At 36.4% G+C, this 27480-nt stretch overlaps 1 protein-coding gene across 2 annotated transcripts in view; it reads left to right on the forward strand.

Moving 5' to 3' along the window:
• TSPAN11 (tetraspanin 11) overlaps positions 1 to 27480 on the forward strand; it is a 151068-nt gene that overhangs the window by 29897 nt on the left and 93691 nt on the right. For both annotated transcript variants that reach the window (XM_074269258.1, XM_074269257.1), the window contains exon 2: positions 10286 to 10380. In XM_074269258.1, the coding sequence (XP_074125359.1) occupies positions 10294 to 10380 (87 nt within the window). In that variant the 5' untranslated portion in view covers positions 10286 to 10293. The remainder of the gene's footprint in view (positions 1 to 10285; positions 10381 to 27480) is intronic.

Raw genomic sequence — 27480 nt, forward strand, 5'->3', positions numbered from 1 at the left:
TGTCAGCTTTCTTCTCAGTAACCCATGCAGTCCAATTTTGTGGAAAGTTGAATAGTGATGAATATCAAAGGGGACAAGAGTGACAAATCATCCAGGAAACACTTGATTGGGTCTCTCTCATAACTAGTTTTCTACTAGGGTAAATAAAACTGAAATTGGAGTCAGGTATGGACACAAATCCAAATGCCTGGCCTAATAAATCCTTTGTTGACATTTGCTAGCTGTGTAACCCAGGACAAATTAAATCATCTTTCTGAATCTCAGTTTTCTTATTTGTAAAGTGTGGATAATAATACTTATCCTATCTAAGTCATAGGGGTATTGTAAAGAAATCATTTTTTAAAACTTTAAAATACTGTGGAAATGTGAATAATTATTCCTTCTCTTGATATATTTGAATTGTAATAGCTTGAAAGGTTATACATTCAATAAATAACGTGTAAACACTTCAGGATTTACAAAACACTTTCTTTACAACACTTTGAGATAGATAATGTCAATAACATGATACTTTATGAAAATGAGGAAACTGAAACTCAGAAAAGTAAAATGACTTGCCTAAATTGGGGGACGGGAATAAGCATGTATTAAGCACCTGCTATACACTGGGCACTGGGATAAGCACTTTACAAATCTGATCTTCACTCACAATAGCCCTTCCCTATTATTAGGCCCATTTTACAATTGAAAAAATTGAGCTAGACAGAAGGTTAAATGACTTGACAAGGGACACACAGATATTAAATATCTTAGAAGGCTAAATTTGAATTCAAAATCTCTTGATTCCAAGTCTGGATCCAAATAGAATTTTCCACTGGACCACCTAGCTGCCTCTCACATAACTAGGTGTAGAACTAGATTTCAAACCAAGGTCTCCTCTTGACACATTGATCAGAAATGTTAAAATACGTGTTTAGTCACACAGGAATGAAAAGATCATAGGAACATAAATATTGATAACATTTATGTTGGGTTTTCAGGCTTGTAAAATGCTTACATATGTCATCTCGTTTGATCTTCCCTTCTATGAAATAAGTGCTATTTTTATCCTCAATTTGCAGTTAAGGAAACTGACCCTGAATGAAGGTACATGTTTTGCTCAGGATCACACAAATAATGTCTGAGGTAGGATTCAAATTTAGTTTTTCTTGAGCATAAATCCAACATTCCCTAAAATAATAGCTATTTGCTAGTATTTTAAGGTCTCCAAAATACTTTATAAATATTAACTTAATTATTAATTATTGAATATTGATCTTCCCAAATAACCCAGAAAGGTAAGTGATATTATTATCCCTATTTGAGAGATGAGGAAACTGAGGCAAGGTGAAGTGGCTTGCCAAAAGTCACACAGCTAGTGAACTCAGGTTTTCTTTATTCCAGATCCAGTGCTCTATCCACAGCACCACCTAAAATTATCAATATAAAGTTGAAAGGGCTCTCAGATGTCCTGTGGTCCAACACTTCCCTTTTACAGATGAGGAGACTGAGGTCAATGGAAGCAAGTGATTTGTTAAAAATCACACAGGCATTGGGCATCCAAGATGTAATTGAACCTCAGTCAGTGGTAGAGACAGCGTTTTTTGTTTTTAAGGGTTTTTTTACCCACTGTACATTGCTGCCTCCATAAATAGCAGACCTCTTTTCATCAGACATGGGCACCAACAGAGCTAGAACAAGGCAAGAAGGAGGGGAAATGTTCCGAGAATGTTCCGAGGACATAAAGGTATATTTTTTGTGAAATTACCTGCTGGTTCATGTTAATCTTGGAGAAAAGCCCCTTCAGAACAATCTTTATTGGAATTACTTGGATGAAACATTTCTTATAGGCATTAACCACAGTACCAGTCTTTGTGCATTAGCATGGGCTCAGATCATAAAATTAATGTTATAAACTTCGCTTTTTTATTTATTACCTTTTTGGTTAGTTTTTCTAGGAGACTTGTCAGGGAAGCTTGGTTTTTTTATGGAGCAGAACTGAATTAATCTGAGGAGAACAGGAGTTCTTAATCTTATTTGCATCATGGAGCCTTTGGTAATCTGGTGAAAACTGTGAATCCCTTCTTCCAATGTTTTTAATTGTATAAAATAAAATACATAGGATTACACAAGAAATCAGTTATGCTGAAATATAATTATTTTTAAAAATGTATATAGATGCATTTTAAATTAAGTGCATGGTTAAATTCAGGTTAACAATGTGAAATTAAGAAATGTAAATGTTTTAGGTCTAACACAAATCAGGGGAAAAGTAGTACTTTTGGCTTAATTAATTAATTGGTTCTTATGAACACAAAGAGATCTGTATTGTTATACCAACCTCAACACTGATAAAGTCTCTTTCCCCAGGGCTGCAAAGCTGCCTTTTATCACTCTTTTACATGGAAAATTTCCCATTTGGATTGGGAGGCTTTTTGTTCACTTTATTATTTTCCTATTTTTTTCTTTAGAAATATTCAAATAATTGAGAGGCAAGTTGTTTTAGAATGAGTACTAACTAGGCTGACTTGGGTTCAAACCCTAAAATGGGGATGTGAATGTTAGGAGCCTGAAAAGGCTCTTCTCTAACCTCTCACCTTCTCTTCTGGGTATATATATTTAGTTAACTTGGCCAGGGCAGGATGTCATCAGATCACAACAAAATTCTCTTTATTGGAAATGAGAATCTTGTTGCTAGCTCTTGTGGCCCTCTCTAGTGGTGAACTGCTGAAATGATCTGACTGATGTTCTCCAGGTTATTTCTTAAGAAAGGCTCTGTTTTTTAATAGTGATCTTCTACTGAGCTGTGATTCTCCATTAGCTTCTTCCTGCCAGGGGTCTGAAGCTGAAACTGAGCACATCTAGTGTTTAGGAAGGGATTCTTGCCTGAATTTCTGCACGATTGCACATCTTTCTACTCTTCTATCCTCTCCCCATGTTTAGTTTTTGGACATGTCCTGTGATTTCTGAACTTCTCTCTTGCTTTCTCACTCTTTCCCCTCTTGTCCCTACAAGACGGACATTTGCTTACTCTATTTGAGAAAAAGATGTCAGCAGTGTGTCATTTAGCAAGTACTTTTCTATCATCTACCCAAGTTTCCCAGACTGCCTGATTTCCCAGACCACTTATCATCTGCCCTGCTTCTAGACATGTATTTCCTGCCTTTGTACCCCCTCCTTTCTACCTTTTGCTCTGGGAACAGTAATCAGATTAATAGTAGCATTGACTTTCCTATGGATCAACTCAAGATCCCTGTGATTGCCCCAAATAAAACTCCCTTCCCTGGCAACCATTCCTCTCTATTTGTGTTATCTTCCCTCCCCCTCCCCCCATTAAAATGTAAGCTCCTTGATGCTAGAATTGTCCTCCTTTTTCTATTTGTATCCCTCATGCTGGTACATAGAATAAATACTAAACAAATGCTTCTTCATGCATTCATTCATTTCAGATCTAGAACTTTTCCTTCTATTATTGTTCTACTTTTTATTTAAAATTACTAAAGCAAAGTTCAGACTTCCCTCTTCAGAAAGATTTGTCTTTTCCTCTTCAATGCTGTCTTTAATACCAATTTTATTCTGCTTTTACCTAGAAGAAATTTGTCTATGGATGACCCTGGTGCCTTCTCTCCCCATCCCTCAACCTCAGAGAAGACCCTTTTAACTGTCCTTTCTCTACCCACCAAAATTAGACCAACCTTTGACCTTTCCTAGAACTGTGTCTGAGCTGTAGTCTTTTTCTACTCTGTCAGTGAGATCAAAGATCAGAGCGTTTATTCACTGACATAGTTGGGCAGTTCAACTAAACTCTTTCAATGCTTCCCATTCTCCGAAGTTGCTTCTCAAAGGAAAAAAAACCCAACCCCAGCTTGTGACATCAGATGAAAGCACCCCAAATTTATGATTTCATCACCATAGCATCTGTGTTAGCCCTTCTACAGAGGACCCAGCCAAAATTCCCAAATTAGCATGCCCTATACAGCTGTAGTTTGCCCATAAATTTTTTCATTATTAATAATAAAAATTATTAAGGCTTGAAAGTCTTTCTATTCATTATCTCTATGTTACATATAGTACTTCCCATATGTTATCACAATTTATCCTCACAATAATCCTGAAAGATAAGCTATTATTATCATCACCATTTTTCAGATGAAGAAACTGAGTCTACACTCACTAAATTCCTTACTCAAAATTACATAGCCATTTAAAGTCTGAGAGGATTTGAAGTTTGGTTCTTCCTTAATCCAAACTCATCATTCTATCTACTACATTATCTAGCTGCTTTACTTTTCCAATAGGGATCTGTCAATCCCTGGTCCTAAGGAAGCATCCCCATCTGATCTCATTATTAAGTAGACAGAGGGACAACAGCTTCAGTGAGTTGGGCAAAACCTGAGGTACAGATTTTATGTACAGATCATGAGTTGTTTTCATCTGTTTTCACAGATCATGATGAGTTTGTTTCAGTGATTACAGAATCATAGTTTTTAGAGCCAGACTGCTTAGGGCTGCCAGCAAGCTTGTACTTGATTGGCTCAGACTGTATTTTATCACAGAAGCAGGAGGTGATCTTACTAATGTGTTACCTTATACCCAAGTCTTTTGTTATGTGACAGAATGATGTGCCATAGGGCTACACTTGGTGGTACTTCTGAAGATATAACCATCAGCACCTGGATTGACAGTCTAGCTTTCCATCACCTACAGAGAAGGGTACTATTAATGAATTAACTTAAATCTATGGGACATAGTATTTGACCACTTCATAGTGATCCAATACTTCAGGTCACCATGCTGATGACTGTTACAGAAAGTATTCAGTGGGCTCATGCTACTTTTTCCAAAGGCTTCAGTACCCTTATTGTTCACCAGAGGATTCTCAGTCTGCCAGCTCTTAGACTACTTCCTGTTCCCATAGCCTCAAGCTGTCCTGTACATAACAGGCCAGACTTCCAAAACTATATAATATTCAAAGTCTGGCCTGTTATGTTCTCCTAAATTACTAAAATAGGAAAATATCGCATTTCTAAACACCCACTCCACATTTGAAAAACCTGCTTCTTTTGTCTGATTGATCCCATTCATAAGTCCTAGATGATTTGCTCTTAATAGCCTTGAAGATTTATTAAAATATGGTAAGTAAAAGAGACATAGCATAAGTGGGGAGGAAGGATAAGGAAACTTTCAAATAGAAAAACTGGAAAGAAACTGTTTCACCCAAGGAGACAGAGTCTCTGATCTAAGGCAGGATACATTCTGATTGGGGAGATAAAACATGAACAGAAAATTAAGAGTACAAGATATTACATTATGATAAGTGCCCAAATTAATGGTACAGACAATAAGTGCTATTAGAACTCAATGGAATAAAATAATATTGAATTTCCAGTTGATAAGGGAAGATTTCATGAAAGAGACAGCCCTTGGAGGATGGTAAAGGTTTAGATGGAGAGCGTAAGAGGACATTCCTGGCAGAGGGCAAATGAATCAGAAATATGAAAGCAAAAGACATTTTCTGGAGGTATTCTCTTCTTTGGTCGATGGACTGAGTTAAGTTTATTTTGATATTCATTCTCTGTTATCAATACAGAGTTTGTTCATTACACATGAATTCTACCCCTGCAATTGTAGCAAAATCTCCCTTTAGGTCCTTGTCCTTGGTCCCAGTTAAGAGAGAGTGTTAAGGCAGAAAGAAGTTAAGAGAAAATACAGTGTGAGGGATGAGCACAAGAAATTGGCTCATTGAATGGAATCCCAAGGCTACAACAGGATAAGTCTAAGAGGGATAAAGGAAAGATGGGAATAGAAATGTAGCTGAAAAGTAGCAAAATGTTGGATTTATCCAAGGTTAGTTGATAAGGGAGATATGGAGGGTCTTATCCATGATGCTGTGCTGCTTTCTGCACCCATATAGATACTAATTTATGAAGTTATCATTGGGCCAAAAAAGGAAACTTTCTTAGCTGGTTTTAGGTGTGAGAACAAAAATTAAGGAACAATTAACACTTATGAGATAAATGCCAGAAGAATGGTCTTGGTTGTTTTCTCAAGACTTTACAGAAATGCTTATGATTACCTCTCCTTCCTAATTTGGTATTCTCTGTGTAAAATGCTAAATCAGATTCTACAGGGAAAAGGAAATAAACTTTCCATGCACGTAGCTTTTAACAAGGCAATAAAGACCTCACTTATTAAAAAAAATATATATATATATGTGTGTGTGTGTGTATACTTATTTATTTATTGCTATGCATAAATGTGAATATAGACATATATTCTGTAGCAGGGAACATTAATCCATTTAAATACCTCAGAGTAAAAAAATTTAACCTGTAGCTGCAAAATTCTAAAAAACAAAATTACATCCTTCTTTACTTGATAGGAAAAGACCATATATCTAGGAACCAGACATTATGGAAACCATTGCAGATATCAAAGTTTTGTTGATATCACCATAGTTATGAAGATCAGGTGATCTACTGTCTTACAGGAAGAACTGAAGTTGATTGCCCCTCCTCATCTAAGCAGTGAGAAAAGCTATGTCCCTGACCTCAGCCTGCTTGGCCCAGAATAGAGCAGGATACTCTGGATAATCTCTCATTGGGAGAGGGATGGGACATTCAGGATCTATGCAGGAACAAATCATCTCTAGCTTCTCTTTGTCTCTTGCCTCTGATTGCCTAACTCTGGTGATAGCCTACTATGTTATTTTTTCCACAAAAGAAAATGATTCCTTTATTGAGGAACATGGAATTTAGTCCACAAAATGATAATTCATCTCTTCCTCCCTACCCTTCTCCCAATTCTTTAAGACCCCCTTAGATCTTTCTCTCAGACTCTTTTTGTCTTTGATGACCCTTATTATTTCTCTTATTCCTCAGTTCAATTTCCTTTAAAAAAAAAAAAAAAAAAAAAGCCTGGAAACATGGATTCTGCTTCCACTCCACTCCTTTATTTTCCATGGCACAAGCTGATGAATCCCCATCAACCCTCTTGAGGTTGCAAGAGTAGGCATCCTTGGCACCCCTATTTGAGATGTGGGGACTGTCCAGAATGAACTTTATTAATAGAGAATTGACTCCAGCTGGGTTTCTGGGCTTTTTTTTAACCCTAGGCATGAAGACCTTCCAGCCACCTGCCATTGAATTTTCCTCCTAGTTTTTGCCTGTCCCTTTCTAGTATTTTTCAATATCTGCCAGATCTGATCTCTGACTGACTTCATCACTTGTGTTTATAGGCCTTTTTAGAATTATTATTAATTATTTATTAAGGCCCAGATTAAGTGATTTGCCCAAAATCACACAGTCAGTTAATGTGTGATATGGTATTCTAACTCCTGGTTCACTCTAAATCCAGCATTACACAACTTGTTTTAAACTTGCTATATATCTGAATACAATCCTTCCTTTGCAACAACAACAACAACAAAATTCGGTTCTTCACATATATATTGCACCTAGGATATACTATAAAGATATTTAATATGTATGGGAATGCCTGCCATCTAGGGGAGGGGGTGGAGGGAAGGAGGGGGAAAATTCGGAACAGAAGGAAGTACAAGGGATAATGTTGTTAAAAAAAAAAAAATTACCTATGCATATGTACTGTCAAAGAAAATGTTATAATTATAAAAATTAATAAAAAAAGAAAAAAACTTGCTATATAATGCTAAATAGCCAGATTCCTTAAGATTCCCATTCTACAATACTAAAAAATGTATAATATCTAATTTTTCAAACATTTTGTCATGTTAAAGCAACTAGAGTCATTTACAATTATTTTCTTTACTAGTTGTGACCATTTCATTTAAGTACTCAGATGCTGTAGTTATAGAATAGATGGTGATAGATAAGTTGAAAGAGAGAATCTTTCCATTAAATAACGTACTTTTTATGATAATTGATATTTATCTAATAATTAAAAATTTGCAAAGCGCCTTACATAAAATATTCCATTTGAGCCTTCTAAAAACTGCAAAATGAATATAATAGATGTTACTGTTTTTACTTTACAAATAAGAAAACTTAGGCTCAAAGAGAATAAGAGATTTGATTGTGGTTACAGTTAAAAGTGACAAAGATGGGATCCAAATTCATGTCTTTCTGACTTCAAGTCCAGCAGTCTATCTACTAAATCACACTGTTACTCATAGTGTACTTTTTTCTGCTTAACTCTCTAGACAGTATCTATTTTTATTGTCAAATTGTTTGAAATCACGACTGTCAATTACATTTTTTATTCAAATGAAACATAATAAATTCTTCTCTAACTCTTCATCTTAACTCTTTATGAATCTTTTAAATGTGATCCTTGTATAAAACAGCTTGTTGGGATTTTCTCTGTAATCCATTCTGCTGTGCTCTTTCACTTTATTGGCAAGTTAATACTACAAATCACTCATTGAAGGCTTTTAAATTGGGAGAGGGAGGTATGACATAGTCAGATCTGTGCATTGGAAATATCAATTTGACAGTGATATAAAGGATGGGTTAGGGAAGGGAGAGATTGGAGGCAGAATATTAGGTGGGAGATTATTGTAGTAGTCCAAGTAAGTGGTAAAGATGGTCTGAACTTCCTCAGAGGCAGAATAAATTGAGACAAGAGAATGACTGGGAAGGATATTATAGGGGTAGACCTGCCAAACTTGGCTATTGTTTTGACATCGATGTGAAGCAAAAGAAATTATTATGGATGATTTTGAGATTAAAAACCTGGATGAGTGAATGAATGGCAGGGCTTTAGATAAAAATAGACAATTTAGAAGGAAAAGGCAAATGGAAGAGGGTTAATAAGAAAATGAGTTCCATTGGGACACATCTAATTCATTAATCCGACATGCAGGTGTTCATCATGACAATACAGGACTAAATTAGGGGTAAATTTTGGGAGTCAATATCATAGAATGTTGGTCATTTAACCAAAGGGAGGGAGTGTACTACTTCTAGAGAAGAGAAAAGGAACCAGATTGAGCCTTGAGAGATACATGTGCTTAGTGTGAGAAAAATGGATAATTATCCAACAAAGGATATTGAAAAAGAAGGGTCAAATTAAAAGTAGAAGAATCAAGAAAGAGCAGCAACATGGAAGCCAAGGAAGGATAAAAATATCCAGACGAAAAGAATGGTCAAGTAAACATCAAAAGCTACTGAGAGGTCAAGCAGAAATAAACTGAGAAGAGGTCATTGGACTTACCACTAAGATGCTTTCAGTCACACAATTAAATCGGAAATCATATTGGAACTGACTAAAAAGTGAAAGAAATAAGAGAAATTGGAAGCAATAAGTATAAAAAAAAACTTGTAGAGGTTTTGACTTTGAACAGGAAAAGAGATGTAGAATGGTAGATCAAAAGGATTGGAAAGTTAAATGAAGAATTCAATTTATCTTTATGTAAAATGGAGACTTAGAAATATGTGTAGACAAGGAGGAAAGATTAAGTCATTAAGAAAAACTTGAAGACAAGAAAAATAATTAATTAGATGGGCAAGGTCCTAGAGGAAACAGAAGAGAATAAAATCAAGGGCCCAAGGTGAGAGGCTTCACAACTTGACGGACTAGCATTAGATCAAGGAAGGAGAAAATAGAGGGGAAATGTAGGACCATTTTTGAGTTACAGAATAAGGGGAAAGAGATAGCTCACAGCAAATGACCTCTTTTTAAAGAAGTCATAATTCTCAGGAACATTTCCCTCAACTTTCATTAACATTAGCAGGTTGGGTCCACCAAAGGTTCAGGGAGCCACTGCTACTACAGTTAACAAGCTTCAACCAATGGGATTCCCTCTCACACTTAAACTATTAAACACATCTAGCTCTTAGCAAAAATATTTTCTTAGCTGGCATAGCAGAAATCATAGGTTCAGAATATCTCTCACTTATTACAAATCTGAGATGCATTCTGCCACATGGGAAGATTACAGCAAACCAGCAAGATACTTATGTGTTGCAAACACATGGCAAAGGCAACTGAACTCCTACTACTTCGAAGTCTGAAAGTGCTTTTTCTCTTCGCAGTCTTTATACAGCTCTCCTGGGGTATAGCATCTCTGCTGGGTGGGTTGCTCATCTGGGTTCCCCAGGGTCTTCTCTCTATTGCTTGAATCTCAGTTGCCAGAGTTAGCTCCTTGAAACTGCTTCCTCCCTAATAGGGAAGAGCACTGGGGCTGATCTGACATTTTAAACTCTTTGAAGAAAGTTTCCTTATGGAATTATTTTGTGGAATTAGAGAGAGACAAATTGATGATCCAGGGTAAAACATTCTACAGGTGAACAAGTTCTCCAATCTTTGTATCTGTGTTTTCTTTTAGGAACCACCATGAACCATTTCAGCAAACCTGAACAAGATGACTGGCTAACAGTCTATCTGAAATATCTCCTCTTTGTGTTTAACTTCTTCTTCTGGGTAAGTGAATTCGATTGTGGCCTCTCTTTTCTCTGACCTTCAAATGTTCCAAGTCACTATCATGTTGTTGAAACACCACTCAGATTGTTTCTCTCAGAGGCCTCTCACGAGTAAATGTTGACTTCTTTGGGGTAACTATCCATGGTTGCTGCAGTGGTCCCAGAAAATAATTTACTTACTTATAAAGTTGACATAGACTGTCTACAGAATGGCTTCAGGATAGGAGATTTACCAAAATGGTGGATTTATGCTCCAGTCTAACATTCTAAGGAAAGGAAAACTTTTTTCACAAGTTTTATGTGAAGAAGTGACACATTGACATCATGGCTCAGTTTTTAATGAAGGCCCATTTGTTTTTCCTGACTAATATTCTTATTTAGAATCAAATGGAAATCAAATGGAGACCTGATGCTTTGAATTATCTGAACTGTAGTAATTTTTAATATCTATTTTCAGGAAAACCCAGAGATCCTGAATATGTACATGTGTACCAAATAGGTAACTGAAGTGATTATCTCAGTAAACAATTAATTATTATAATAATTGATCAAATTGACTGAATTTGCTCACAATACTCATTTGGCCCACCCTAATTCTGGATTGATGATAATTTAGGCTGAATACATAAAAAGTATAATATCTTAGATTTGGAAGAGGCCTATCTAGTTCAATCTATAAGGGACACTGAGGCTTAAAACTAATGTTATCTGACTCTCAGACCCATATCTCTTCTAATATATCATGTTAAATAAAGCAGCATGATGATTTATTTTTCTGAAAGCTTTATTTGCACATAAAATCAGTCCAAATTTGGTAACTTTTTAAAAACCGAAGAATTCTTCAATGTAATTGAAACTTCTGTAGTCTCCAGTTAATTTTTGTATTCTAAGTGACTTTATGTTTATTATGTGCTGTGATCCTTCTATCTAAAAAGGAATTGAGATTTCAGGACAAGTTTTGTAAATATTTTTAATTAATTCCCAAATAAAATGAGCTGTCTGTAGAGGTTATGATTTCTCTGTCACCAGAAGTCTTTAAGTAGAAGTTGAATGATGAGCTGTGAATGCTGTAGTAGGGATTCTTATTTCATATGTGGTTTGAAATAAATAACTTCTGAGGTCCCCTTCATCACTAAGGCTTGATGCTTCTAAGCCTTAATTAGGAATTCTTTCCAAAACTGGTTTGGAAACAGGACTGGGGAGACAATGCTTTTGGCAGGGGAGATGGGAAGGAGGTGCTAGTGACAAGGCAAAAAACAATCCAAACATAGGTGCAGCTGCACAAAGAGCAAGCTTTTTTGGCCCTCAGAGGTCCCTGTAATAACAGCAATACTTTATGTGTCAATGTGTATATAGATATATAGATATATAAACACTGGCCTGTAGGAGTTGGAATAATTTGGAAAGGAATGGGGTACCAGAGTGATAAAACCCCAAGGGATTAAAAAAAATAGATCATACTATAGAGCAAAGATGTCAAAGTCAAATAAAAACTAGACCACTAAATCATACATAAGGAATCCTGGATATTGACTTAAGAAAGCACATATTAACATTATCTAAACTCTATTTTTAAAATTTATTTTGTTAAATATTCCCAATTACATTTCAATCTGATATGGGAGCACTGGGGTATGTTATTGGATGCAGCAGCATGTTTGACATTTGTTCTGTAAAGCACAAGTTGGCAGAGGACATAAAACCACAAGGGCACAGGAATAGCAGTCTCCAGACCACCACAACGAAGGAGTATGTCTCCAGATGCCAGTGGCTTGGGGTATTTCCTCAGTAGTCCCAGTCTAGTTATTTCTCTGAGTTAAAACACCTCATATATTATAAATGACTCCTCTGGAAGACTTTATCTCTTGTTGCTGCTACAGAGCAAGAGACAGTAATGGAGAGTAGAATCTCATTAAGGCAGAAGTGAAAATAATATTCTAACATACTAGATGAGAGAACCAGATTCAAATGACCCTAACATGTTTTATAAATATGTATAAATGTATACATACATATGTGTATATTTTTATTAAAAGATAGAAAAGGACAGATTATATAATGGTACATCTGAAAAAGATTTCTGGTCTTTAATGTATTATAAACTCAGTATTGTCAATAGTATAATTTTAGGCTGAATTGAGAGATTATGTTTAGAATGAGGTAATATTTCAATCCCCACATTTGTATTCATTCAGTTCTGGGTCCTTCATTTTAAAGATATCACTAAGCTGCAGGGCATCCAGATGATGTCTATGAGGGTAGCAAAAGGACTTGAAGTCATGCCATAAGAGAAGAGATAAAATATCATATTTGAGTATTTGAACAACTGCAATGTGAAAGGATTAAAATTAGAATGTATGATCAAAAGTTTTAGAAACTCCTTTAAACACAACTAAAGGAAACCTTCAACATAAAGAAAACCATCCCTCTGCTGCCCACTAGAGATCCTAAAACAAAAGCTGGTTGACTAATGGGTCCTTTTTAGAGGAGACTCTTGGTCAACTTCAAGATGGACTACATGTCCTCAGGTCTCTTCCAACAAAAATTCTGTGTTTTGGTGAATCCTTCTTCCACTCTCTCCCCAGGTGAAAAAGATCTCTCTGATCAAGTTTTTGTACAGATTTCTCCTTTGCTCTACTTTGTATACTATTTATTTCTGAATACATTTCCACTTGCATTGAAGTAAAAGCTCCTTGAGGGCAAGGACTATGTTATATGTATCTCTGTATCCAAAGCACTTTGCAAATATTAAATGTTTAACAAATGTTTTTGAATTATTCTCATCTACTGAGGCATGCAGAGGAAGGAGGTAGGAATATATAACATTGAGGGCTAAAGGGAAAGGAAAGGAATCCTTTCTAATATTCAGAGCTATGAAGCACAACCACATCCTGCTTCTGAGAGCCAGCTGGGAACTTAATTACCAATTATTACATTGTTTCTATGGGAAACTGTGGTCTGAATGCCAAATAAAAAATTTACAAAATGTTTTTTGGAACTGAACCCATTCATAAGTTAGGGACTGCCTGCAATTTTTCCTGTAGATGGGAACACAAAGTAATTACTTACTTCTACATTGTGGTGTCAAAAAAAAAAAAAATCAGACCAAGTAAATCAGATAAACCCAAAAGATGTTACTTATTTAAAACAAGGGGATGCATAGTCAGATTTCTCCTAACACTATTCCAATTCTGGATGGCACAGCTTTACATTTTTATAGGCTTAAAATGGATTAAGCAATAGTGGAAAACTTGAAGAATGTTATAGCATTTTGTGGTTGCTGTGTTTAAATTCACAGACTGCAATATCTATGTTTTATATTCTAAAACATTTTGCTTCATAAGTGTCCTTGTAATTTCCTATGAATGTGTTGTCATAGCAATTCTAATTGTTAAAGTTACTCCAACATGGAGTCAGTCTTAGTTTTCCTCTCCAGTGGAAAGCTACCCCAGTTAGTAGTTTTCATTTTCTTCAACACAAAGGACAATTAGATACCTCTTTGCTGATTTTATTTGGTAGAAACTCTAAGTGCACTAAATCTTTTCCTGTTTACCTTTTCTCTGTTTTAGGGCTCTGTACCCACTTTCAGAGCCCAGTTTCTTAACAGCTTACCTTCAGATGTTATTTAGAATATAGCTATTAATTTCCTCACTTAGACACCTCTGCTACTCACCTTGAGCCTGAAATGATCTAAGTAGCTCTCAGTATCATCCATCAAGTCCTATTGTCTGGAGTTTTCTGCTATTTACCCTTTTCCTCTTTCTAAAGAGGGAAGTGAGGGTATAATTTCAATACTGAGCCTTTCCCTAGTAGTTACTAATTCTCTCTGTCAGGACTACATTGCTAGAAAGGGACCAGATTCATTCATTTTTTAATCCCCCCCTTTTTTTAATCCCCTTTTACCATCTTCTGAATCTGTTTCTAGAGTCAGGAAGACTCAGAGGTTTACTAGCTATGTGATCTTAAACAAATCACCTAACCTGTTTGCCTAAATCTACTAGAGAAAGAAATGACAAACTGTTCCATATCTTTGCAAAGGAAACCTCATGGACAGTATGGTGCAGGGGCTATACAGAGTTGGATACTATTCAACAACAATAACTATAACAAGATAAACAATCTAGTATGCTCCAAGGAATTCACAATATAGTAAGACTATCAATTCCCTTATTTTGAACATTACTGTTAATTTAGCAGGGGCAGGAACTCTTGAATTCAAATCCAACCTCAGACACTAACTACCTATTACCCCAGGCAAGTCACTTAATCCTATTTGCCTCAATTTTCCCATTGGTAAATGGGGATAATAATAACTTCCACTTCCCAGGGTTGTTGTGAGAATCAAATAAGATAATCATTGCAAAACATTTGGCACATAGTAACTGTTATATAAATGTTGATGTTGTTGTTGAGTTGTTTCAGATATGTCTAACTCTCCATGATCCCATTTGGAGTTTTATTGGCTTAAATGCTGCAGTGGTTTGCCATTTCCTTTTCCAGCTCATTTTGCAGATATGGACACTGAAACAAACAGGATGAAGTGACTTGCCCAGAGTCACACAGCTAGTAAGTGTCTGATGCCAGATTTGAACTCCCATACTTCTGACTCCAGGGCTGGTGTTGAAGAGCTTAGCTTAAAAAAGCCAAGGTCTCCCACTGCATCCATGGCCATCTGCAGTTGTGATGGTCTATCTCTGGCTATGATCATCAGATATGACTCTGGAGGGGAAAGTGAGGCAGGTGACCTTGCACAGCCCTTCCCTCACTTAAATCTAATTCATTTGCATGTCATGGCATCACCTCCCTGATGTCATGGTCCACTTTAGGAACAAAGGACAAACAATTTCTCTTCTTTCCCATTGTGCCACCTTGCTATCTCATCTATAAATGTTAGCTATCATTAATAATCCAACCTAAGATCTGTTGATTTTAGTGAAGACATACCACAGTACTGACACATGACACCTATAGCATTTGTAGCCAAAAAAAAAAAAAAAAAAAAAAAAAAAGCCCTGCTGTCTAGCCATAGATTTTCCACTTATACCTGAGCAGTTGGTTTTTTAAACGTATCTATTGTTTAGTGGATTTTACATTTTTATCTACAGAATGCCATTTTCTTGGATTCCACTATAATGTTTCATTCAACTATAATGTAGTTCCCAGATCCTAATTGTTATTCAAATTATTAGCTATTCTTCTCAATTTGTTCTTGTCCATATGAATAAGCATTTACCTATTTATGAAAGTACCAGAAATACTGAACATAATAGTTCCATAGATAGTATCTCCCTAGAGAATTATGTTACAATGCAGAAAACCATGGATTTGGATCTAGAAGATCTTTTCTTTGATTGTTTGTGTGGCCTTGAGAACATCACATAAACTGTTTGGTCTTTATTTTTTCTTATCAATAAAATGAGATGATTGGACAACATGATCCATTAAAGTTCTCTCTAGTTCTAAACCTTGTGATCCTTTCTCTGTAAAAGAATGAGCAACAGATGGAGCAGTAGATAGAATGCCAGCCCTGGAGTCAAGAGGATTTAAATTCAAATCTGACCTCAGATTCTTTCTAGTTTATGACCCTGTAAAAGTCATAATTCTGTTTGCCTCAGTTTCCTTGTCTCTAAAATGAGCTGGAGAAGGAAATGGCAAACTGCTCCAGAATCTTTGCCAAGAAAACCCCAGAAGAGTCCTAAATAGTTGGACACAGTTTTAAAAAAATAACTGAATAATAACAAAGAACAACAGTTGGACAATGAACAAGGCATTTTATGGCAGAGACAAATATAGAAGTGAACTAGTCAACTATACTGTCAAAATTATGAAAAAAGAAAAGGTTGGAGCAGGGATATGGACAGGGAAAATAGGAAAAAGAGGTGGAAGGATGAGAGATGGAGGTCAGGATGAGAATTTAGGAGAGATTGAGAGAGACAGAGACGGAGACAGAGAGACAGGAGTTCATGACAAAAAAAGCATAATTCAAGATCAAGGAACAGAAAGCATGATAATGAGGTCTAGGGTGCAATCATCCCTGTGGGTGGCTGAAGTAAAAGTAGGACATGAGAACTGAGAAGTTAGATGACCCCAAGTGCAAGGACAGTGAATAGGAACAGAAAGGAAACCTTGGATACAAGTACCAAGCATCTTGAGTTGAAGGTAGAGATGGTAGCAACAAGGAGAAGGAAGGAAGGAAGGAAGGAAGGAAGGAAGGAAGGAAGGAAGGAAGGAAGGAAGGAAGGAAGGAAGGAAGGAAGGAAGGAAGGAAGGAAGGAAGGAAGGAAGGAAGGAAGGAAGGAAGGAAGGAAGGAAGGAAGGAAGGAAGGGAGGGAGGGAGGGAGGGAGGAAGGAAGAAAAAGTGGGGGAGAGGGAGGGAGGGAAGGGAGGAAATAGGAATTTGTTAAGAACCTGCTATGTATCAGGCACTATTCTAAGCACTTTACAAATATTATTATAATCTTGCAACAACCCTGGTTGTAGATACTTTTATTAACTGCATTTTACAGTTGAAGAGACTGAGGCAGATAGAGGTTGCCTAGTAAGGGTCTAAAGCTGCATTTGAACTCCTAGCTCCAGGGTCATCCAGAAAAAGGTAATGAATTCCAAAGGAGTCTTAGTTAGTAAGTATTAATAGCATATCTTTAGGCACTGGAAATAGCAGTGAGGAATGGGAGGACTGTTCTCTGGATCAGGTGTCCTGGGGTCTAGGAGTAGAAGCTATCAGCTCTGAGGACTGTGATCAGAGATAACAATGATAACAATAACAGCTAATATTTATATAGTACTTTAAGGTTTGCAGAATGCATTACAAGTATTATCTCATCTTATCCTCAAAACAACCCTGGGAGATAAATGGTGTTATTATCACCACTTTTTTGTTCAATCATTTTTCAGTCGTGTTAGATTCTAAGACCCCATTTGGGTTTTCTTGGCTAAGATACTGGAAGAATTTGCCATTTCCTTCTCCAGCTCAATTTACAGATGAAGAAACTGAGGTAAACAGATTTAAAAGTAACTTGTCTAGGATCACACAACTAGAAATGATTGAGTGACTGAGTGACTGAGGCTGGATTCTTGACTCCAAACCGAGTTCTATCCACTGCATCACCTACCTGCCCTTTAGAATTGAGGAACTCTGAGGCTGACAGAAATTAAGTGACTGTCAGCTTTGGCTCACCCAGCTAACAGGGAGAAGGTATCAATCATATGGAAAAAGATTTCTATGATCAGAAGAATCATAGAAGGGTTACAGGAGGAAGAAACTGAGGGGGAAGGAAGAGTTTGGGTTTGGGTTTTGATTTTTTAGCACTAGAGCATAACCATAAAACAGGTTCTAAGTAAGAAACTACATTTATTAGACCCAAACCCTGAAGACACAAAGTAGTTCCTGAAATCAACTTCAGTATGTACATTATGCTTTAGTCTTATTGTAGTGGAGTCTGGGAGGGGCTAAATGCACAGTGGATTGAGCACTGGGCTTGGAATCAGGAAGATTCCTCATCATGAGATTAGGCTTCTGATGCTTACTAGCTGAGTGACCCTGGCAAGTCACTTCACTCTGCCTCAGTTCCTCATTTGTAAAGTGAACTGGAGAAGGAAATGGCAGTCTATTCCATTGTCTTTGCTAATAAAATGCCAAATGAAGTCATGAAGAATCAGACTGGACAACAACAAAGTAGTCATAGCATCCAAGGTAAGAGCCTTAAGGCAGAGGTTCTCAATCTTTTTTGTGTCTTGACTCCTTTGGCAATCAGGTCAAGACTATGAACTCCTACTCTGAATCTAGTTTGTAATTACATAAAATAAAATAGTTAGGATTACAATTGAAAGCAATTACATCAAAATACATTCATCAAATTCTTTTTTTTTTTTTAATAAGGATGTGACAGAGGTAAATGTTGAAAACTATCTTTGCATGTATTTGGCAAAATAAAATACTATTAATAAAAATACAGCAAATAAAATTCCTAAAATTAATAAATAATAATAATAAGGATATGAAACTTAAGTTAAGAACCTGTGCTTTAAGGGACATGGGATGCCTGCTATTATCTTCCTTCTCTCTCTCAGAAGTAGAGTAATAGTCAGTAAGGAGTTGATGGATTGACCTTGGATTCAGCAGAGAAGAGTGGAAAAGAATCTACTCAATGCTACATTTTCACAGAGCATAGAAACAGCTGAACCATTGGTGATTTCCTATCTCATCTCTTTTAAACACTAAATACCAGTAGGCATAACTTAGAACAGTTGGCTTTGGCTGAACAAGGATTAGCAACTAAGCTATTCCTGAGCCTGCATCACCCCTATTCTGTTCAGGATGAATACTCTTGGGATCTTCCCAGTCACTAACCAATAGACTGCCTCGTAAGCAGGCCTAATTTATTTAGTACTAAATAAATGCACAATTTTTCTCAATAAAGAGAGGTAACTACAAAAATATACAGTGTCTGGGGAAATTCCTAGTTTAGTAAAAACATTCAACTGTATTGAAAATAACTCTATTCATAGCAGCATGATTTATTGTAACCAAAACCTGGAAAGGATGTATATGTAGTCATCTGGTCATTTGTTCCTAATTTCCTTTGCCTACTCCTTAGCTTCTCTCTCCTTAAAGTCAAATCTCAACATTTCAGCTAGCTACCTGAATGAGCAATTCACAACCTTCTCTGGACCTCAGTTTCCTCAAATGTAAAATAAAAGAATTGGGCCAGAAATCATTCAAAGTCCCTTCTATCTCTAAATTTAAGATCCTCACTTGCTACCTAGGGAAGGGGGTGAGGGGAATGGAAGGAAAAAAAATTTTTTAAATTAATTTTTATAATTATAACATTTTTTGACAGTACATATGCATTGGTAATTTTTTTTTTAAACAACATTATCCCTTGTACTCTCTTCTGTTCCGAGTTTTTCCCTTCCTTCCCTCCACCCCCTCCCCTAGATGGCAGGCATTCCCATACATATTAAATATCTTATAGTATATCCTAGGTACAATATATATGTGCAGAACCGAATTTTGTTGTTGTTGCAAAGGAAGGATTGTATTCGGAAGGTAAAAATAATCTAGGAAGAGAAAAAAAACAAAAACAAAAAAAAACCAATGCTCACAGTTTACACTCATTTCCCAGTGTTCCTTCTCTGGGTGTAGCTGATTCTGTCCATCATTGATCAATTGGAACTGGATTAGCTCTTCTCTATGTTGAAGATATCCACTTCCATCAGCATACATCCTCGTACAGTATCATTGTTGAAGTGTATAGTGATCTTCTGGTTCTGCTCGTTTCACTCAGCAACAGTTGATTTAAGTCTCTCCAAGCCTCTCTGTATTCCTCCTGTTGGTCATTTCTTACAGAACAATTATATTCCATAACATTCACATACCACAATTTACCCAACCATTCTCCAATTGATGGACATCCATTCATTAGGGGAAAAAATTAGAACACAAGGTTTTGTAAGAGTGAATGTTGAAAATTATCCATGTATATATTTTGAAAATAAAAAGTTTTAACAAAAAAGTGGATAATTTTTTAAAAATTAAGATCCTAAGGTTCTATGAAATGTTGGAGACCACTTGTTCTGACCGAAGGCAGAATATTGTGCCCTTCTCTCCATTCTAGATCCTAAATAATAAGAAGCCAAGGACAGATGGGCACTTAAATTTCTTAACATATTCTCTCTTGGGTGAGTTGATACCAACCATTACACCTATTACATCATGGCTTGGTAGGCAAGCTTTTAAGGGGCTATTAATGGCCAATGTTTTGTTGAACAGGAGAGGGAGTTGATCAACAAAAGAAACCAAATATCTGATTGCTGAGTGGGGGATATTTGCTACACCAATAGAAATCAAAGGAGCAGAAGTTGACAATTACCAATTGTCTTTATTACATTGAAATTGGTAGTCAGAAGCAAAAGTTGAACTGAGAAGAAAATACTGGGATCAGCCAAAGGTTGCAGGAATGGTGAGGAAATCCAAATAAATGTGGGCATGGAGCACTGATTAGCAACATCCCATGCTCACTGTGAGCCTCAACACAGCAAAGTGGGTCACTGCGATCCAGCACTATCCTCTGGAACTTTTCAAATATTGTCAGACAATTCCAAAGGACTCATGATAAAAAAAAAAAAAAAAAAAAAAATACTGTCCACCTCCAGAGAAAAAAATGATGGAGTCTGAGTACAGATAGAAGAACCATATTATTTTTCACTTTCTTCATTTTTAATGTTTTTTTTTATTTTGGTCTGTGTTTTCTTTTACAAGATCTTTTACAATATAGTTTGCATATGGAAATATATTTTACATGACTACACCTCTATAACTTATATCAAATTGTTACTATCTCAGGGAGGATATAAGAAAAAAAAGGAAGGAGAAATTTGGGACTCAGATTTTTTTTTTTTTTTTGGCTGAGGCAATTGGGATTATGTGAGTTGCTCAAGGTCACATAGCTAGGAAGTGTTAAGTGTCTGAAATCATATTTGAACTCAGGTCTTCCTGGCTTCAGGGTTGGTGCTCTATCCACTGTACCACCTAGCTGCCCCATAGGGACTCAGAATTTTTTAAAGGAATGTTAAAAATTATTTTTGCATGTAATTGGGAAAAATAAAATATTATTCACTAAGGAAATAGATGTCATGAGCTGGGGTTTATTCAGTGAGATTTGTAGGGAGCTAATTCCAAAATTTCCTTTAGATTCAAACATTATTTGGTTCTGCCTGAGTGATGTGAGATTCTAGAAAGGAAAGATCACTGGAAAGTGGGCAGGTAATTTAGCTGGGCATATGATCTTTGAATCAGAAGATGAGTTCAATTCTTGGCCCTGACACTAAATAGCTATGCAGTCCCCCAAAAAAGTCACTGAATTTTTTCCTTATCTCTGACCTACCTTACAGACTTATTATAAGGAAAGCACTTTATAAAATACTCTGTGTGTATGCACACATGCTTGTGTGCATGCATGTGTGTGTGTGTGTGTGATTACCAAGAGGGAAGAGCTAGAAAAGGATATGGTGGTAGGTTTCTGCAAAAAGAAATGGAGGCTATCCCAGACTGCAATTATACATGGGAACTCAGCTGGACAGCCAGCAGACTCTTAACAAAGGAACTGTTCCAGAGGAAGAGTGGATTTTTTTGATACAGATCTCTCTCTGCACTTTCAAGTTAAAAATACACAAGCCCTGAGACTACGTTTGGCTTCAGAATAACTTAAGAGCAGCTTAGTCTGGAGCTCCATATTATTGTAGGGTAACTCAAAGCTTGGTTGCTTAGTTGTAAGCCATTTTTGCATGTAAACAACATGAACAAAAGATTTAAGATAAATGGGTGATACTTAGCAATCCCATTAATCATTTCTCTTCTTGCCTTCTTCCCATCTCTTTATTGGCATGGTAATTCCCAAAGATTCTGGGGTAGCTTGTCAGGAACTTGGAGGAGAAATCCTGTTGTTTTATTTCACTCCCTGTATACAAACACATATCTTCAGTCCAGCCCATCATCCTCCAGAAAATATGTCAATGAATATCAGCCATCCTTTTTCTTCTTCCTACTTCCTCCAACTTCCACCTTCCTCATCAAAACATTGACAAAAAGAAGAGAGAAAATACAGGATTTTCAAGGCCTAGCCAGGATGTCTTCCTGGCTAAAAAAAAAAAAAAGGAAAAAAAAGAAAAAAGAAAAGAAAAAAAAAATAAAAAAGAACCATTCTTATTGTTTGGAAAACAGTAGGTAAGTGTGATGGATGCACAGGGCTTAGATTTGGAATCCTGACTGGATCACTGACCCTCTATTTGACCCTCAAGCAATTACTTCACTTCTCAGAATCTATAAAAAGAATCCATTGATTTAAATAAAAAATGTGAATCCTACCACATCACATGCAGGCTGTAGCCCAACCAGATTAAAATGGAACTGGGAAATTAATATGTAGCAAAATAAATAAAAGTATAAGATATAGATAGTATTGTATTTTAAAAGTAACTATGTAGCCCACAGGATGTCCTGTTTCTTTGACCTTGACACCTCTAGTATAAATGATCTCAGATGTTCTTCCCAGCTCTAACTCTATGATATATTGGGAAAACTCCAAGGATGATCTCTGAAAGGGAAAAGGAAAAAGAAATCTACTGATGTATAAAATGGGGTCTACCAAAGAATAATAGGATTTGGATCTAGAAGGGACCTTGGGGATAATATAGTCTACCTGATAATTTTATTAATGAGAAAATTGAACCCCAGAAAGTTAGAGGTCACCCAAGATTGTACAAATAGTAAGTGGCAGATCAGAGTACTCAGGAGTGAAAATGTGAAAAAACAGAAATATGCTCAGATGTTTTAGTTTCAAATATTTTCCACCACAACATATTACCAAATCTTCACTCAATTTAGAAAATTGTAGAATCTTCATGTTAGAAGGCACTTTGATGGACATTTGATACATCTTTTTACTTAGTGAAGGAGTCACCTCTGTGTTATCCATGTCAGTTATGTATTAAGCCTCAGAGGGCATGAGATTAACTGGTTAAGGTCTCAGGTCTCCATCATCTTTTTCTCAGGATTATCCTCCTAAACACTTCCAACTTCTGTTTCTCCTCATTCCACAATCCCATCCACACAGACACTAAAGTGGCTTTCCTAAAACATGTCACTCCCCTGGTCATTAAACTTTAGTGATTCCTATATCAAATATATACCTGTTTTGCTTTTAAAGCCTTTAAAAATTTGACCTCAATCTGTCTTTCAATTCTGTTTTATTTACTTCCTTTTCTCAATTCCATAGCCCGTAATAAATACTGACTTTCTTGAAGTTTCTTTTGTATAACTTTCAATCCCCTGACTCCAAACTTTCACACTGAATATCCCCTATTCCAAAAATGCCTCTTCTTAACTTTTTCACTTAATATTGTTTGTCGTATCAGTCATGTTCAACTCCTTTGACCCCATACTTTGCTAGTATCTTGGTAAAGATACTGGAGCACTTTGACTTTTCCTTCTACAACTCATTTTGCAAAAAAAGGAGATAATCTGAAGGGTTAAGTGACTTGCCTAGCATCACACAGCTAGTTAAGTGTCTGAGGCTAAATTTGAACTTAGGTATTCTAGACTCCAAGCGTGATACTTTACTTACTGCTCCACCTAGCACAGTATAATTTTCCTATAACCAAAATTTTCCTCTAAGAATTCTTTATTTCCTTCAAAACTTAGCTCAACTGCCATCTACTACATGAAGTCTTTTCATACTGTCACCAACTGCTAGTGTGCTTCCCCCAAATTAACTTGTATTTATTTTATGCATCTTATGTGTGTGTATATATGTGTGTGTATTATGTCTTCTTCCTCAGGAGAGTGTAATCTCTTTAATGGCAAAAACTGTTATACTTTTGTCTTTGCATCCCTAGCACCTAACACAATAGCTGACACATATATTTGTTAGTTGATTGATTGATGAGTTCATGCTCAGTATCTCTTCAAAATTAGCAAGATTGAACTTTCTCTGTACTTTCTCTTGCAGCTCCCTACAAAAATACTCCTTTTCTTCCCCTCCTTATTTTCATACAGCTCCAATCAACCCCAAATGTTGGCTTACTAATTTATTATTTTAATTAGCAGCATGATTGTGCTAATGATCAACACTCATCCAAGAACTGTGTTGTGCCAGACTTTAGAGAGAACTAGAGAAAACATGCTCACCTTGCCTAGGAGGCTGTTACATTTTATGAAATAACAGCCCTGGCTTGGAAGCCAGTTAGCAAGCTGGAGTTTACCTGTGGAGGAGGACAGAAAAATTGTCTTCCTGAAGGAACTACTGATCACAGTCCAAGATTCAACCCAACGGGAGATATAATATGCTTGGAGAGAAATATCCATCAGAATTCCCTGTCATATGGACTGTGCTAGTTCTTTTCCTTTTAAAAGCATAAAATTATACTTAAAATTTAGGAGACTAAAGGCTCCAGTCATTGACATCATTTCTTTGAGTACAAAAAGCCATTAAACTACTCCCAGATGCTTTGACTAGTGGACTTTCACTGACAACATGGAGACGGGGAAGGGCAAAGGATTCGGGACTGAACTGAATCTGTTGAATCAATGCAGTGTCCTTGATGCATATCCTTGTTGAATATCTTTCCTCTTCTGTGGTTGAGTAAATCCCTTTTTGGGACAGTAAGTGTCTCATTTCTTCCCAATTCTAGCCTGCAACAAACAGAAAGGTCAGAGGAAGATACATGGGCTTAGGGAAGGCAGAAGGGCGCAAGCCACAGTTTAGAAGAGTTGACATTGGCTAGAGAAGAGTAATGGAGATACTTCTGGGGAATCCTAAGCAAAGAAAGAACTGGGAACAAGAACCAGGATGTGACTACTCCCTAATCCCCCTGACCTGCAATCTGAATTATTCCACCCAATATAAAGAAACTGCTCAAAATGGACCTGAGCCCAGGCAAATAAATAGTGTTATTCAAGCACTCCTATCGGTGAACATGTCTCTCTTGGGTAATCATGTATCATCCATCCTGAGAAAGAGTAGATTAAATTGGAAGATAACTGGTTGTTTTTCTCTAGTCTCACAGTCCTTCCCAGCAATCATAAGACTTATTCAGGGTTTCACAAAATAATCAGACAGACCAGGAGTACATAAAGCAAAACCTTTTTATTATAGTGTGTTTTAACTCACACAAGGGAAGACTCAGAACCAAAACAAAACATTTAGAGGGGAACAGTGACAAAGTAAAAGAGATTTAGGGCAAAGTATGTAGCTGGGTCTCTCTCACTAGAGAGAATAAATACAACCCCGGTGCAGTCAAGAGAGGGGTCAATCACCAGAGTCACGGACTTGATGGCTGTCAGGTCAGATAACTGAAGGAAGGGGGTCAGTGCAGGTACTTCAGAGAGGCTGCTCTCAGACATGGTACAGTCAGCTCTGCCTACTCAGTGCGGAATGCCTGGAACACAATTGTTTTCATTCAGTTCGGTCATCATTTATTAAACAAATAATCTCAAATATCTGATACTATGCGAGGTGCTGAATGAAACAGTATCTGTCATCCAAAAGATTCTCTTCTAATGAAGAGAAATAATTTAGACTGAGAAGTAAATACAAAAATCTATAAAAGATAAATACAAAGTAATATGGAACAGATAGCTGGTGCAGAGGATTGAGTGCTGGGATTAGAATAAGGAAGTCTCATCTTCATGAGTTCAAATCCAGCTTCAGATATTTACTAGCTGGGCAAGTCACTTAACTCAATTGCCTCAGTTTTCTCATCTATAAAATAAGCTGAAGAAGAAAATGGCAAACCACTCCAGTACCTTTGCCAACAAAACTACCAAATGGGGTCACAAGGAGTCAGAAATGATTGAAAAACAACAATCCCCTCCCACCACTAGACAGTAGACCTTGGGAGTAGGAGTTTACAGATAATAACAATGCAAAGAACTTTCTTCATGGCAGCTCTATGAGGTGAGCACTGTAATTACCCCAGTCAAATGCAGAAGGGAAAATGAAGACTTTCAAAAATTAGAGGATTGGCCCATGATCACACAGCTAATAAATATAGGAATGAATATATGAAGTGCTTATTGTATGCCAGACATCATGCTAACTACCGAGGATATAAATATAAGCAAAGGAGATGATGCCTGTCCTCTAGAAGTTTATATTCTAAAGGAGAGAACATAACCATAAAGGAGAATTTGTCACCTGGGAGGTAGAGATAGGGCTGGTCTAGGCAAGATAAATATCATGTTCTTTTATCAAAGCTACAGTTACAGGAAAGTGTCCACGTTCCAGTAGGAGAGAGTTAAGAAGAATGGTTATCATTTGGGAATGACCATCATATTGAAAGTCTTCTACTATCTTTTTTTAATTTCTTTCTTTTTTTCCCTTAATATCATTTTGTTTTTCCAAATACATGTAAAAGATAGTTTTCAACATTCATTTTTTGGAAGCCTTTATGTTCCAAATTTTTCTCTCCTCCTCCCTTACCTCCCCCTTCCCCAAGATAGCAAACAATCTGAAAGTAGTTAAATATATGGAATCCTTTTTTTATAGCATTTTATTTTTCCAAATACATTCAAAGATAGTTTTCAAAATTCACCTTTGCAAAACATTTTATCCCATATTTTTTCTCTTTCCTGCCTCCCCAAGACACCAAGTAAGCCAATATAGTTTGAACATGTTGTACATGATTTAAACATATTTCCAGATTTGTCATGTTGTACAAGAAAAATCAGACCAAAAGAGTTCAGGATAGATCCCTTGAGGCTTCCATAGTTAAAAGTCCTCACACAGTGTGTTTGGACAGTTACTGATTAGGCTGACTGATTCATTTTAATTTGCTCTTACACTGAAAGGTTTAGTTTCTCAGGGAAGGGCTTATACTTCACAGTCTCTCAGGATGTTAGAGTTTACCCTGTTTAGAGAGAAAAAATTCCCACTACTTCTGACTTTAACTCTTGAGTCCCCATCAATATACTTATATAAACAGAAATCAGCAACTCACAGTAATGATACTTTTAGACCTTAAATATAACCATTCCCTTAGCAATAAAGAAAAGGAAATAAGAACATCACAGGTACTCACATATTAAATCATTTACAGGAATAATAGAATACATAAATCTGGATCAGATTTTCCCATTAATATAATCTTATCTATGGGCAAAAGTGATCACATACAGAAACCTTTTGAAAAAAATCTATGTATATTTAAAGTAACTCACAATTCTGATTATAGGCTTTGATGTAATTGGTCCATTCAGGAATATCTGCCCTTTAAGAAGCTACTTCTCTGCTAACTGCTTGACTGTTGCTCCTCACTGCTCTTTAGTTGGGAAAATTCTCTTTTTTCTTTCTTCTCAAACTGGCATGACATTTGCAAGCTCGTTAAACTTATAGTCATCTCTAAAAGGATATTGGAAAAGATCTACACCTTTTGATGTAAGAGCAAGTTAAAGTGAATGTCAGTCTAGAGAATTATTATAGAAACATATTGTGTGAAAGCTATGAGGTTCTACATTTCTACAACTCCTGAATTTGTTACAGATAAATGAGACTCAGAGTGATTAAGTTATTTGTTTTAAGTCATACATTGGCAAAGCCAGGAT

Source organism: Sminthopsis crassicaudata, chromosome 5 (genome assembly GCF_048593235.1).
Source record: "Sminthopsis crassicaudata isolate SCR6 chromosome 5, ASM4859323v1, whole genome shotgun sequence".
Lineage (NCBI taxonomy): Eukaryota > Metazoa > Chordata > Mammalia > Dasyuromorphia > Dasyuridae > Sminthopsis > Sminthopsis crassicaudata.